The 15730-nt window shown below is 40.4% G+C and overlaps 1 protein-coding gene and 1 long non-coding RNA gene across 2 annotated transcripts in view; one reads left to right on the forward strand and one right to left on the reverse strand.

Annotated features, from left to right (window-relative positions):
- Positions 1-15730, forward strand: part of LOC127380607 (uncharacterized) — a 462715-nt gene that overhangs the window by 244942 nt on the left and 202043 nt on the right. The gene's annotated exons all lie outside the window — the stretch shown is intronic.
- F5 (coagulation factor V) overlaps positions 1-15730 on the reverse strand; it is a 36589-nt gene that overhangs the window by 2314 nt on the left and 18545 nt on the right. The window contains exons 13-24 of the mRNA XM_051609602.1: positions 12687-14637; positions 11715-11880; positions 9413-9649; positions 8718-8928; positions 7594-7773; positions 5755-5871; positions 5380-5451; positions 4202-4293; positions 2391-2546; positions 1754-1898; positions 1440-1588; positions 498-680 (exon numbers count right to left, since the gene is read on the reverse strand). Coding sequence (XP_051465562.1) covers positions 498-680; positions 1440-1588; positions 1754-1898; positions 2391-2546; positions 4202-4293; positions 5380-5451; positions 5755-5871; positions 7594-7773; positions 8718-8928; positions 9413-9649; positions 11715-11880; positions 12687-14637 — 3659 coding nt within the window. The remainder of the gene's footprint in view (positions 1-497; positions 681-1439; positions 1589-1753; positions 1899-2390; positions 2547-4201; positions 4294-5379; positions 5452-5754; positions 5872-7593; positions 7774-8717; positions 8929-9412; positions 9650-11714; positions 11881-12686; positions 14638-15730) is intronic.

Here is a 15730-nt window from a genome sequence, read left to right on the forward strand (position 1 = left end):
TTATTTTACTTCTGCTAATAACCCTTGTGGGTTAGGTTGGTGTAAGGTGACACAGGTGACAATATAAAGCACTGTGTCCACTCTGTAGTTATCTGGAGCTCTCCAGCTCGGTTCCACCAACACTGCTCATTAATATTAATTTCACTAGAAATTCAAGGCAGAAATAAAAAAGCTGAAAAGAGGCCCTAGGAAATTGATTTTTCATTCAACGTCCTCATGCATTCAAATTGAGTGTCCTGCTTTACAAATCATGTCACCTCCTTTTATCACAATGCTGACTGCATTCTCCACAGAGCTGGAGTTATTTTCTTTTATTACTGTGAATTATTACAATAAAAATCAGATGGATATTATGTTATCTGTAGTAACTCCAGCTCCCTGGTATTTTAAAGTCCTGTGAGAATCTCTCTTTGGCTGAACGTTCTGCCTTTGGGCCTTGACAGTGCCCAACATCTAAACCCAAGTGCTGATGGAATTGCCTGAGATGAGGGTAATACCTTTGCCACTGAGCTTGAACCATCTGTGTAGGATCTCCACTCTGAGCCTTCATCACTGTATAGGATAACATAGGTTTTCACAAAGTTTTCAGCAGTTACGGACTTGACCCCCTGGGTAGCAATAGCAGTTATTTTCTTCATTGTGAGGAGATCAATTTGCAGCCATTGTTGGTTGTTGTTCAACTACAATTGATTAAAAGGATTGTCTATTAGTAAATGTGTCTATGTACGTATTTAAGTGAAAAATCCTGTTTAAAGATAGTTAAAACTGCATCAAAATGGCATCAAAGAAGTGCAAAAGAGTAAAGCTGAGGCAAAAGTCACAAGCATTTTTGGTGGCCCATACAATTAACTTACTCACTGCAGGTGATATATTTGGTGTCTTAAGACTTCCACTTTAATTTCCAATACATAATGAAACACAACACAAGTTTATCTCCAGTATTAAAACATAATACATAATATTAATACCAAATGCTTATACCAAACAGTAGCTTCCAGCAAATCTCAAGGTGCTTTGTAAAGAAATGAAGCTCTATTTTAAAACCACAGAAACTCACATGCCTTGCTGAAAGTCATGCACTGCCAGATCCTATAAGCCAACCCAGGAAGGGTTTATTTAACCCTTTGAGTAAAATATTTAAATTATATTCATGTCCTGAAATTCAAAGGGTTGCTTCTGCAAGAAAGTGCTGCCAGGTCTGTCCTGGAGGACACCACCCATCTCTGAAAATATTACTTCATTGCTGTTGCCAGAAGTTCAACAAGTTTTCTACTGGAGGAGTTGAAAGGGCTTCTTCCCAAAGGATGGCTAAAGAGCTGTGAAGTAATCCTATCATGCTTGGCACTGGACACAGTGTGCAGGAAGTGCATGAGCACACAGGCAGCACAAATTTATTAACTGTAGCTGTCTTGCTGTCATCCCCATTTTTCACTCGTTACCTTGGCTCGCCAGGCATTGATCTTTCCTTGCTGATTGAGACGAGCAAGTGAAGGGTCCCATGTGTTAAACCAGGATGTCTTAACAGATGAGGCTGTTATCTGGGTATTCTTGATCTCTCCGTTTTCCATTCCAAGTGGCAAAGAACAACCTGTTAAGAGAAGCACCATGTTATCATGTTCATCCCAGTAGCCACAGCCTAAGCGATGATGTTGGAATCGAGAACACTCACAATTTCAGCTTAATTGAACATATTAGGTGAGGAAAAAAAAAAAAAAAGCCAGAAAGAAAGTTCCAGCACATGACCCATTCTTACCATCTACTTCACAGCCCAAAAGCTCCATACGAAGAGTAGGTCTGTTGTATGCCATGGCTGGATAAACTCTGAGGTACCTAGCAATAATTGGAGGATCAATGATGTTCTCTTTTACCCCATAGGCATCAGAATTACCTTCAAAAATCTATTAAGGAAAAAAAAAAAAAGAAAAAAAAGAATCAAAATTTCCACATACCATTAATTTAAGGCAAACATAAGCTTGGATGTTGAAAACTGCTCCATTTCAAACATACTATTTTTTTATGCCATTAGTCCCACCCGCTGTGATGGACCACCCTGTGCTGCAAGGCAACTTCAAATATGTGCATCATTTAATGTGTATTCTATTATTTTTTACTATATTTTATTTCAATGATTCAACAGTTTTTATCTCAACCTGTGACTCTCTATACCTTTCTGACCGTCTCCCCTACACCCTGAGCAAGTAGCTGCATGGCAAATTTAGCTGCCTACCGGGATAAAACAAATGGGAAATGTCCTTTGAGGCCTCAGGCTCTATTGCTAACTCTCTAAAGGCCACCATTTTCTGCCACTCTCTCTTAACAAAAATTGTCAACTCATTGCATCATCCAGTGATGCTAGCTAGGTTGTCACAAGCCCTAGGGCACATACAGACCTTTTGTGCTGATGAGCTGTCTCCCTTGAAGGTGCTCCACTTCCGCTTGTCTACGCTGTAAAGAATAAAGAACTTCTGGATGTACAAGGACTTAAAAAACTGCTTGGCTCCCTGCGTCTGTATCCCAGTTAACAGAACTTGCCTTTGAAAGTCCACCTAGGAACAGCAAACAGTGTTTATAAAGCAAATAATGAACAGCAAAATCTATTTAATTCTTTGGCACCTACACAATACTGTGAACCCTGCCTTTTAAAGCCCACAACACTAACACTCTCAGGATGGATACAAGCGGATGCCAGAGTCCAAATAAATGCTGTCTCTCTCCAACCTCAAGGGAGGTTCTCCTCCCCCTCTACTCTGCCCTACTGAGACCCCACCTGGAGTACTGCATCCAGTTCTGGGCTCCCCAGTTCAAGAGGGACAGGGATTTACTTGAGAGAGTCCAACAGAGGCTATGAGGATGATTAAGGGATTAGAACACCTGTCTAATGAGGAAAGGCTGAAAGACCTGGGGTTGTCTAGTCTAGAGAAGAGAAGACTGAGAGGGGACCTTATTAATATATATAAATATCTGAAGCGTGGGTGTTAAGAAGGAGGGACCAATCTATTTTCAGTTGTGCCCTGTGATATGACAAGGGGCAATGGATGCAAACTAGAGCACAGGAAGTTCCACTTCAACATGAGGAGAAATTTCTTTACTGGAGCTCTGGAACAGGCTGCCCAGAGAGGTTGTGGAGTCTCCTTCTCTGGAGACTTTCAAGACCTGTCTGTATGCCTGAGTGATCTGCCCTAGATTCTGTGGTGGTCCTGCTCTGGCAGGGGGGTTGGACTTGATCTCCAGAGGTCCCTTCCAACCCTTAACATTCTGTGATTCTGTGATTTCATTTGCACATTTATCTGTTTGTGTGTTTAATTTCAGAGGCCATTTTACAGTGTTCAGCACAAAGACACCTCAAAAATACCTGTGACTCCATGCTAGGCAGAACTCTACTAGCATCATTTTACATACAGGCAAAAGGAGCACAGAGAAATTCAAGGCTCACATTTTCATAACCTGCTTCTAGTTTTGGATACCCAGACTGAGAAACAGGGTATGACATTTTTAAGTGCTGAAAAGCCACCATTCCTTCTGATACCAGATCCAAACATAACAGCTTCCTACTGAACTTAACACTGAAACACTAGTTTGCACCTTTCTTTTCTTCCAACTGCCAATTTTAATGATATTTGTAAGAAATCATTTATCTTCTCTAAATTTGGGTGCAAATTAGCTATCTGATGCAAAAGTGATTTGGATTGAAGAAAAACATGGAAGTGAGGTGACTGAATGATTTAGAGCTTGAAGCCACAACATTAACCTTAATTTCCCTGAGAAGCCACACTGTGCTATGTCATTGGACATTGAAGTATCCAAAAAACCCCCCAAAAAACTATCTGAAGCAATGCTTGACAGCATTACACTTTAAATGATCATCCAAACTTACACACATAAATATATACTGCTAAGGAGACTGAGGGGAAAGCTGTAATGGAAGAATTATTCCATTTGCCTAAAAAACAGTTACAGTCTAAATTGTGGGGGTAATTGTCCAGACAATGGGCCTCTATAGCAGCAGAGACTGGATTACTTCTGGGGATTTGGACACTTCATAGTATCATCAGTCAAGTTTGCTGCATCTTTTCAGTTTTCCCCAGCAGTCTTCTCAGCAAGAACTAGAGCAGCTTGAACTTCTAAAACAAGCTGCAGAGAAATCACAACACGGGATTGTAAGGTCATGTCAAGGCACATGCACATGTTGTACCAACCATACCTGAATCCAAGGGACTTCTTGTTTCATCATAGTGCTCCAAGCATTGTATGTTCCAGAATTATTTAATCGGGCTAACTTAGGTTCCCAATAGTCTAGACAGAAAGTATGAATAAAGGAAGAATTTAAAGAAGAGGTTCTGAAAAAAACCCAGAAGCTGTAACTCAACTGATGTTGAGTGCTTTGGTTCTCTTCCAAACTGTCTTGGGTAAAAACCCCCAACCACTAGACTTTAAAACCATTGTCTAGGATAATTTAGGTACAGTCAGCAACTGCAAGTCAGCTGTTACCCTGAAGTATTGTGGTTGGCAGAATTACTTAAAAAACCCCACAGCTTTTTAGTCAATGTGTTGTCTACTGATTTGAAACCAGGGTCTACAGTTTGCTGAACAAGTTTTGGCCTCAAGCGGTATCAGACACAAAACATACTCTACATTCGTGGCAGAGAGCTTCCCTCTGCATAAGGGAGTTTCCATGTTAAAACTGACATGAAATGTATACAATAACATGGCTTTTAAGCCTTCATAACACTCTGGTGGAAAATAAAGAGAGAAAAATCACATAAAAATAAGTTTTCTGAAATAAGCAATTTTCTTGTTATTTCAAGGAAAAGGATGTGTGTTCCTACATGTATGTGTAACCTGTATACCTTGACTTGCTTGTGTTCATGTAAAATTCTATCAATTTCTCTATTAACTGATCCCGCTTTTATACTAAAAATAATCTTGATAAATTAAATACACTGTCATTGTGCTGTATGCCAGGTTCCCAAATCTTTCATAACAGATTTAGTTTATCCTTTCATATCTCACACCACATCCAAATCTCAAAAGCTTTTTGAACACTTGCTATTGATTTCCAAGCAGGGAACCCAAAGGACAAAAAGATAAAGCTGGATTTGTTCCAGGTCATCCAGCAGGCCATGGACAGAGGACTCCCTGACTCTCAGGCTTGTGATACTGACAGTAGACCTGTGACATGGTTAAAATACACTGATGAGGACTACTCAGTACAGCTCAAAGTCTCTGCCTTTATCACTGGTGAGCTTTTTAATCCAACAGCTGATTCATTCCTGAACTGATCTTGTATGACACATGGTGAGACACCAAAAGAATATGGAACTGCAATACTTTGCTGGGGATATTCAGGAGCATGCCTGGACTTTTCAAGTATTAACTCACCTATATGATCTGAAGCGTTGATTTGTGAATCATGTATAACTCCACTTGCTAGACCCATTGGCATCCTGCACTCTAAAGAGAGCACAGCAAGTTGGTTGTTAAAGAAGACTATTCCAATATATATTCTGGTGGAATCTTTTAAGACAACATAATTCAGAACAATTCTCAGTAATAAATGTAACATTACTCTCTTGCCAGAGAAAGCAAGTTCATCTCTGCAATTTCTCTCAGCAGATTGATCCACTGGTCAATGCGAAGAAACTGCTTTGGGTTTTTGCAGAACAACCTCCCATATTTGTTTTTTAGTGATCCTGAGTGGGTAGAGATGACTTTACAGCTTGACTCCACCAACCATGAAACACCTTAGTTCAGTACCTTGCTCTATAACCATATAGGATGCCTGCATTCCTGCTTGCTGATATTCCCCCACTTCAGTGTCTAAAAGCCACCAACCAGGTCTCTGTGGTTTCATTTCAATTGTTCTAAATGAACCTTGAAAAAAATGGAAGAGAAACATATCAGAAACATTAGCATGATAAGGCTGATGTTAGCAAGACTGAATGTTAAACTAAAAATCATCCTATGACTTAATCCAGAAAAATTACACAACATGCTACACGTTGCAGAGAGAGCAATAATTACCACTGTCTCAGTAACTTTTTTCTCAGCAAGCGTGTTCCAGCTGGAGACTGAGATTGGAATTAACTGACCAGATCAAAACCTAACCTTTGCTGCTGGCGCAAAGTGCAAAAGCTGGGATGCCTGTAGGTAACAACAGATCTCTGCACATAAAGTACAGGGCTGACCCATGTAATGAATAGCGCTATTACGTTAATTACATAACATAATTACATGGGGATGTTAATTCTGTGGTGCTGATTGAAGTTCTTACTCCTGCCATCCCAATGTGTTGTTCAAGTAATGTAAAGAATGAATGTAAAGAAGCCAAAATTAGATGTAGCAGAATCAGCTGTATGGGCCCTCCCCTCAACCTTCTGCATGCCTCAGGAGGGCTAAGGATTGAGCAGGAAGCAGATATAGTTTAGGCTGTTAGTTGCACTTTTTAGAAAGCACAGTATGTGCTTAATTGCTTTTCTTATATTCCTAGTTAATGTAGACATGATAATTCTGTTTCCTATTTAAACAAAAATATATGTGGATGTCAGAGGGAAAAACATCACCTTAAAAAGCTTAAGTAATTAATAACACACCTCATATTCACTAAAATAAATGCCTATTATTCCAAGCCGATCCCCTTATTTTGGTCTTTTTTCCTGTGGGTTCTTTGGGGTTTTTCGTTTGGCTTTATTTTTTGTTAGGTTTTTTTGTTGTGTTGGTTTGGTTTTTTTATTTATTGGTATTTTTAAACACATGTAGCTGGCAATACAGGCTTCTTAAGTCCTGTCATAGCACACTTGCACTGCCGACAGTGATGGGCAAAGGAGTATATCCTGTGGCCTAATGAATGTTTTTAAGCCTATTTCCTTTCTTCCTGGACATAAGAATTCTCCTAGGGCTCACATTTGCTCTCTCTCTTCTGTATCACACTCATGTAGACATTATGAAAACAAACCCTTACCATCCTGAGTCAGAGACCAGCAGTCTTTCCCAGCAAACATCAGCTAGACCTCAGTGGTACTGAAGCCTGGGGCCTCACGAAGAGGATGGCTGTGCTATTGTACACGTCATTTCACCAGGAATCTGTGGCTGACACTATCCTACTGACTTCCTTTTTCCAATACCAACATTTATTGCTGAGCAGCTTCCAAAGGCAAGCCCAGCACTATGACCTACTTTGCAGACAGGAAAAGAGAGATGCAATAAAGGTGAGAAATCTGCCTATACATTGCTGGTGAGTGGCAAGGAAAGTGTAAAACAGAAGGTAGGGCTGCAGACCAAAGTGCTATTCATTTTTCCTATATATCCCATCTCATCTGAGAGGAAGACATTTGTCCAAGCACTTAAGTTTTGTCTGCAACTTTACTCATATTTCCAGTTTTAAAGGACACAAATCTTATCTTTATTTCTCACCTCCCACAGCATTAAGTAAGGTGCAAAGTGATTATTTTTTCTTAGCATTATAGGCAAATTATTTAGTGCTCTCAAACTCTTTCTTACTGTACCCAAAGCCAACTTGTGTTCACCTTTACACTGGTATGATGATGACAGACTGCGATGATCAGTCCTTAGAACTTACTCTGCTCTGATACTTACCTGGAAGGAGTGTGTATGTACCAAGCTGATGCTTTGGCTTTCCTTGTTCTATGAAAGTCTGTCCATGAAAATGAACAACATGAATGTCTTTTGGCCCACCCATATTCAGCAAATGCCATCGGACCAGCTGACCTTCATACATCCTCAAGCCTTGCAAATTGTAGGTAATCCCATTAATGGCTGAAAAAATAAATAAATAATCTTGGTAGTAAGGAAAACAGCTCACAAAACAGGTCTCTTAAAGTGACAGAATGTAATAAGTAAATTAATAAAATATTTAATGAATCAAATTCAAAGTGCTACACGTGTTATAGTCTATATACACCAATACAGAAAATCCAGGGACCTCACCACAAGATTTGAGCATGCTTTACTTGCAATGCATGGCAGCCAGGAGGACAAGGAGGTATAAGAGATTACATGTCAGGCCCAAAATAAAGGATAGCTATCCAAAATATGTTCTGCAGCTCACATTTCCACAGCCACGCAGTCACAACAGACATATTCGATTAATAACTGATTTTATAGACCAGATTTTCAAAAGGTGGATTCCACTTCTCAGCATGCCTTTTTCAAACATGATCCCTTTCAGCACACAAGCATCAGATATTCAAAGACAGAAACACAGAGTTTCATTACTATTATTTCAAAGAGAAAAGAGGGCCACCGTTGAACAGTCAGCCACTTACTTAACTCCGCATGACTAAAATCTCTGTATCCACAGAGGTATATGAAGGGCTGTCCTACAGCTGCTTTGAATCCCTCAGTAGAACTAGTTGATTTTTCAAATTATTACAGTATTGTTAAATTTCTTGCAAAAAAAATTCATAGTATTAGCTTCTTATTGAAAAGACAGCTTTTTGGTTTTCTTTTTTTTTTTTTTTTTTTCAAATACAGGGAGGGGTAGATGTGAGAGAGAGACTGTGAGAGACATATCTGTTGGTTTCAGTTTGATATGTCATTTCTTCATTTTAATAACAAATTTCTAGTCAATGCTAATCTTTACATATAAAACTATGACTATTACGGGTATGTTCAAAGGCAGTGTGAGCCAAGATACCTCCCCCCCAACACCTTTTCCTCTACCCCAATAACCTGAATACTTGGCAAAATGAAATACGTACCATAGAATTTGTTGCATTGCTGCATTTCTTGGGTCTTCTCAGTACAAGGCCTTCTAGAACCTTCATTAAAGTACCAGCTTTTCTCTTCATCAAAGACCATAAAAAGCAAGAAGAAGTCTCGGATCGGTGTTCTGTTGTTGTCAGACTTATTGAAGGTTCCTTTTTGACAGATGAGTATTGGCCCAATCAAACCAGAGTGAATATCTTTCTCCTAAAAGATAATTAACTCCTATTAGATGTAAGAGTAGGTTTCCCAAAAGATGTCAAAAAACCTATAGCATTCCGTAGAAATGCATCAGGCCCTGAAAATTTAAAGCAGAGGCTAGAAGTGCTGTTGCCTTCTATCTTTACTTTCCCCTGCTCAGTCTACCAAAGAGCTCACCAATTTGAATTCTTCAAAGCTTATATTCTCTTTTAACTGAGTGTAATAGACTACATGTCAGATGGGCACATCAGGCCCAACAGAAAGGACAGCTATCCAAAATGTGCTCTGCAGCTTGTGTTTCTACAGCCATAGAGTAATGTCATTTGCAGGTACTCAAAACCCAACTGGACACAGTCCTGGACAACCTACTCTAGCTGATGCTTCTTGTGTTGGGGCAAGTGGACTTGATGATCTCTAGTGATTCCTTCCAATGTAAATGTTTCAGTGATCAACCTCAGCAAGACTACCACTTTTATTTAGATTTCCTTACCAGATTTACATCAGAGTAGTAGATCCAGGACCGACAAGCTGGTCCTGACTGCATAGGTCCCGATCGCCTGTTTGCATACCATACGTATATATAGCTGCTATTTGGCTGAACATGGTCATCTTCCTTAAACCAAGCAGTAGATTCATCATCATAAGTGCTTCCCTCAGAGGACTTTTCATAGAGGAGTCCATGAGCATGGAGGGAATATGGTCTGGATGCCAGATTCTTAAAATGAACCTAAAAAAACATTACATAGATTACGTTCAGCAAAATCAGGCCTAAACTAAAGTCCCCACACAATACATTCCCATGACCTCAAAGAAGGGCTGAGATTTGTATAATGACTACAGGCTATGTTGTGCATCTCCAAGCAGAATCATCCTCTTTGATGCAGGTAGGTAATTAAAAAGTTGTGCTGGTTTAGTTTGGCAAGTTTTTTGGTAGTGGGGGAGGGGTCCCATGGGTGGCTTGGGTAAGAAGCTGAGAAGCTCCACCAGCTCCAAAACCAGCCAAGGAGCCATCAGAGAGATGATATATCTGCCTCTGCCATTAACATACAAAAGAACTGAGATAAGACCTGAGCAGAGCAAGCAGCTAGAAAAAAAGAGCGGAGCTGGAGAGGCAGAGCAATGTGGGGTGAAGATCCAGTGGTTGGTGAGGAAGAAGGGGAAGGAGGTGCCCAAGGAGAAGTTTCCCTGCAACCCATGGCAAGATGGCAGCTGTCCCCCCGCACTTGTGGAGGAACATTCCCTGGGGGCGCCAGGAGGGGTGAACTTGTATTTTGCTGCCTGTGGACTCTGATTAGGCAGCTGTGGAAGACCCTGGCACCAGGGGAGTTTGTTCCCAAAGCAGCCCGTGACTCTGTGGGAAGCCCAGGCTGGAGCAGCTCCGGACCTCGTGGGAAGGACTCATGAAGGAGAGGTTTCTGGAGGACTCTCTCCCATGGGAGGGACCCTGTGGGGAGGCAGGGAAGGACTGTCAGGAATCCTTCTTCCTGAGGAGGAAGGAGCAGCAGGAACCACCAGCCTGTGAAGTGACTCTAAACCCCATCCCCTGTCCCCCTGTGCCGCTGGGGGGAAGGAGGGAGAGAAACCGGGAACAAAGGGATTTGGGCCTGGGAAGGAAGGGGGATGGAGGGGGGGGGCAACATATGCGAGCCCTGCTCTGTGTGTTGTCCGTGTCCTGTGTGCATCTGATTAGTGTGAGATTATTATTTTTTCCCCAAGTTGAGACTGTTTTGCCCGTGACCGTAATCAGTGAGTGAACCCTCTTTGTCCTTTGTCTCAAGCCATGAGCTTCCAGTTGGCCTTTGCCCTCCCCATCCCAGTGTGTGCAGGATGAGTGGGGATGGGGGATGGGGCGGCAGTTGAGTGAGTGGCCAAGTAGCTGTTTTTCTGTTGTCGTGTTAGGCCCAAACCACAACAAAAGTAGAAAGCATGAGTCTAACTCCCTGTCTTCCACTGAGTCTAGGTTCCTAGGACTTTTTCTGCTGCCCTTCATCTGAATACACTTAGAGCAAGCAAGGAGATGAGTTTCAACCTCTTATGCTTTGCTGTACATTCACACTACAGAAGGGCACAGAATAGTGACACTAGACTCCTTACTCCTGCTCTTACTCACATTTTTAAAGGTGGCTCAATGTGTCCCTGTTACGCACTGCTCCTACTGAAATAAACAGAAAGCAGTGACATCTGCTCTCCCCATCTAACTACATCCCTGTGTTGGAAGACTGAAAGAGGATGAGAGAAGGGAAACTCTACAGCAATGAGCTTTCTAACACAAACATACCACTGTATCATCCAGAGTCACAATTCCTCTCCATCCTTGTTGTTTATATTAGAACCAACCAACCTATTTTACAGCAAAATTTTTCAGAGGAAAATACACTTTTTGGACAAATATATATACTCATCTTGAATACAAATTTACTGGTTTCTTTTTTAAAATGATATGAAGCTTCCTTTACATCTAAAAAGTAATGTTTTCAGTGTAACTTGGGCTTAAAAAACAGAAGTTTTATTTTATATTTAAATCTTGTTTTACATTAGCTTGATAAGCCAGTATTTAAATTTGGGAAACAGAAAAATGGAAGTGAATTTACTGTGGATAGGAGAGAAAAAGGATGTGTTTCAAAGAAACATCACTGTGCTCGTATGTCCACACTGCAATTCCTAGCTTTGAAAACCTGTTTCCTCATCACCACCTTTTAAAAGTTTGTGGTATTTTTAGACCCATTCTACATCACTCTGTAAGATTGCCATAAGAATCTTATCCTGCACACATACACAAAACATTGACCTACCAGGATAACATCGTCCACTTCAGCCCGGATAACTGGCCCCAGGATGCCAAGGTGTTCTTCATATTCATCTTCATCCTTAAGAGTTGTAAAGGTACTGTCTGTGTAGCTTTGGAAAATCACCTTATATGTGGTGCCATCTTTACAGGTTTTGTCATTTGTCATTGTACTGAAAGGAAATCTCCAATTAAAAACCCAAATAGTGAATCAGAAATAATAGCTTTGATGAAATCTGAGAACTCATACACAGCAGGAACACTTTATATTATAAAGAATAAACACAAAAATGTCAACTGATTCTGAAAATCATGATTTGCAATGTTCAAGCAATTCTAGTTCTACAGTTGTATATGAGATCCTTCAAAGATTTGGTCAGCTATCACTGAAAAACGACAACTAGTCTCTGAAAAAACACCTGAGCTCTATTCTCATTTTTTACCATTAGTCTTAATAATCTGAATCAGAGCTAAGCTGAGTGTCACGTGCCTACCACCTATACCCTATTGTCCCTGTAGGGGACAGACCCCTACTGTATCTTCTCTGGAATGCTAACAGAAACACATTTTACATTTGATTATATCTGCATTTTGCAACACTCTACTACAGAATCCAAGAACTCTAGGAGGAAGTAAAACAGATCATTCAATTACAACAAAGCTAACTAGAAGTTTCACTCCTGACCTCTTACAGTGGGTTTTTCAATGTCTGCTTTAAAGAATGTTAAGAAAAAAAAGGGGAAAAAAAAAAAAAGAAAAAGGAAGAGTTCTTAGTTGTGTTTCTCTTGATTATAATATTTTCTATGGCATTCTAGGGAGATCCCAGCCTCCATGGAAAATTCTTAGGGTTCTGCAATTGAGATGTTGGAAATCAACTTGCACATTACAGATGCTCTTAAATTCATCAGTATGTGACTCGACATTCTCCTAGCATGTATCAGGCTGGTGTGCAAAATGAAAGCAAATTATTTAGCCAAACCTTTTTTTATATCCTGCATAGTTCCAGCAGACTTCTGTAGCTGCAATATAATATCTCCTCTCATTCCCTTTGCTACGCAGGTAATGTTCAGCAATGTCATCTGGGTTTCGTTGTTCATTAATGTTCACTTTTGGGTCTGTCAAGTACGGGTCATCAAAGCTCACATAATGGTATTCATATTCATGACCTGATGTTTCCTCCTCTCTGTAAAATTCTGTGACATATTCGTAGTCTCCGTTTTCTTGGGGAAGCCCAATCGTGACCGATGGCTTAAACTGCCGCGGCGTGAGTGTGTCATTTAGCGACTCTCCATGCTTGACCCTACTCAGATCCACTCTACGGTTGGCCTCACTGGGTGCCCCTGTGGTGTGAGTGCAGCATGGCAGTGTCGTGTGGTTGGTCTCACCTGGAAAAAACGTACGGCCAAACCCTGCCATAGAATTGGTGACTTTGGGGGGCTTTTTACTCCTTGGGCTCAGCAAGTGGGTTGTTTTTGGATATTCCGTTTTTTTCCTTCGGATCTTGATGAAGGTTCCAGATGTACTCAAAGTATTGTTCTTGTTTCCCTTTCCTTTCAGAGTTGGGTGCGTATGGCTCCCTTTCTGGTTTTCTCTTATTGGATATGAGAAACCTTGATACTTCTTAATATGCTTCTTATTTATAAGTGCTGTACCATTTCTGCCATGATGGTTTAACTTACTACTAACAGATTTATCTAAATTTGCCTCTAATCCCAGACTCTCCTTTGCAGACACCAAGTTCCATTCCTCATTTGTCATTTTAGATGAATATTTCCCAGCCCTGAGTGATGATGCTTCTAGAAAGTTCTTCACTAGTGCGGGGCTTGAATTAGGACCTACATTGCTTAAAGTATCACCTAAAGAAGAAGTTTCTGCTTGTTTATCTTTGGACAGCTTGGGTTCAGAGGGGGTGGATGCATTAAATCCATCTCCTACAATGTGGACCAAAGCAAGTGTCAAGTTAACTGCATGCATAGCATTTTGCATCTTGGTTTCCTCCTCTTCATCCTCATCACTTGGAAGTTCATCATCATAATCACTTGGAAGCTGGCCAGTTCCCACCACAGCTATATCGGATGTGTTCTCTGCATGCTGCACAAGATGAGGTGCGCTTGTCTTGTCAGAAAATGAGACATTTTTATTTCGTATGTAATTGAGAAGGGCATTCATCTTTTGGACAGAGTAAAACTTGATGGCCAGTGAGTTTCGCCTTTTCCTTTTACTGTCAGTGGTGTAATCTCCTCTTTCTGTGTTTTCCTCTTGATGGTTTTCTGAAAAAAATGTACTGTCCTTTGCATCAGTTGGAAGCTCTTCTGCAACATTCATTTGGCCTTCCCCATTGCCCAGCAAGTGTTCACCTGCAGACATGCTGTCATGATCGATTTCATAATCGCTTTGGCTTCTATTCTCAAATACCAAGTCAGCCTTTCCATCAGTTGTGCCAGCTAAAAATAAATCCTCTTCTGCTGCGACCGATGTGTGATTTGGCAGGAATGTTTCAGTGCTGATTCGGGGAAGGGGAGTGATACCAGTTTCTAAGAACTCAGAGGTGTTTGTGGATTCACTACTATTTACAGCTGCAAGACCTGAGCCAGCTGCCACCTCAGAACTCGCGGCATCGGTGCCTTCATACTGTTCCCAGGCCAGGGCTGTAAGGTTTTGTTTTTCTTCATTGCCTGTTGCCTTCCTCAAGCTTCGGATGGAGTAAAAAGTAGCCAGGTAATCCTGATAATCCAGGTCCTCCTTATCTCCTTCTTCTTGCACATCTTCATCTGAGGCAGAAATGGCCTTTTTATCAGTCTTGGTGTAAGTCAAATCCACAACAGCAAATCCATCATCATCTTCCTCATGGTCACACCTGGCATCTCTGAATCTCAGCCTCATGTCGTAACTCATCTCTGGGGTACCCCAGGATGCTAAAAGCCAAGTACCTGCAATTGAAATACAAGTGTTCTTCTAACATGCTGTAGTTACGAGAGTGGACATTGCCTATCATCTAAGTGGTCAAGGCAAGTTGCTGGGTTTGTTTCTACAGCACCTGCTGTAGCAGAGTGAAAATTCTCACCTGGGATTTCCATAAGCTCTCATTGTAATGAAAAATAATTAACAAATGTAGATATATAATAGCACTTATACATAAATACATCTAATTGCTGGAGCTCTTCACCACAGATTAAGCTGTACTTATGACCTGTGTCCAAACATTACCCATAAAAGAGATGGATATGAAAAAGAAAGAAAGAAACAAGATAAAGGATCCTATGTTTAGATCTGGATCTAAGATCTTTGAGACAAAGTTTTAGTTTTGTGTTGTCCTCAGGTGTTGTATGCATTGGCACACAGAGAATTCTGAACAGAACAAATATGTTCTGAGGCAATGTTGACAAACACCTGGCAAGCACAGTATTTTTAAAGCTTTTGAATGCATCAAGGATGATCTTTAAAATAATGAAGTAATTTGAATTTCCAGTCTGGACACAAACATTAAACTGCAATTCTGAGGTATCTTCCAAAGCCTAGTCAGAACAAAAATTCTCTATTTGAAACTAGGATTTGCAGAGAACAAAATAAAATCTGTTTCCCTAAACAGCATCAAATCAAGTTCTTGGCTTGTTACAGCTTGCTCTTGGAACTAGCAAATATGATAGAACAGACAGAATTAAAAGAGCTTGAGAAATTTTTATTAAAAAGGTCACATACAATTTTTCTGGGTTTATTAGAGTTTGAAGTGACCTGCATAGCTTTCCTTATTTCTAACAACAGCAAATTTATGAAAGAAAACACACCAAAATCAAAAGTACAACTTCATTACTGAGGAGTTTTCCATAAACTCTGACAGATTTTTAATGATTCCTCAATCTTAAACAATAAAAAATATTTAGCATACAATACACTTTTAACTTATAAGGTGTGTGTGATCACTGAAAACAAACTGAGGACATAAAGAATTTGGTATTTAAAGAGATAAAAGATGAAAAAAAACCAAAACCAAACCCTATTGGTACTTATATAGGATAAGGATAC

This window comes from Apus apus, chromosome 1 (assembly GCF_020740795.1).
Source record: "Apus apus isolate bApuApu2 chromosome 1, bApuApu2.pri.cur, whole genome shotgun sequence".
NCBI classification, from domain to species: domain Eukaryota; kingdom Metazoa; phylum Chordata; class Aves; order Apodiformes; family Apodidae; genus Apus; species Apus apus.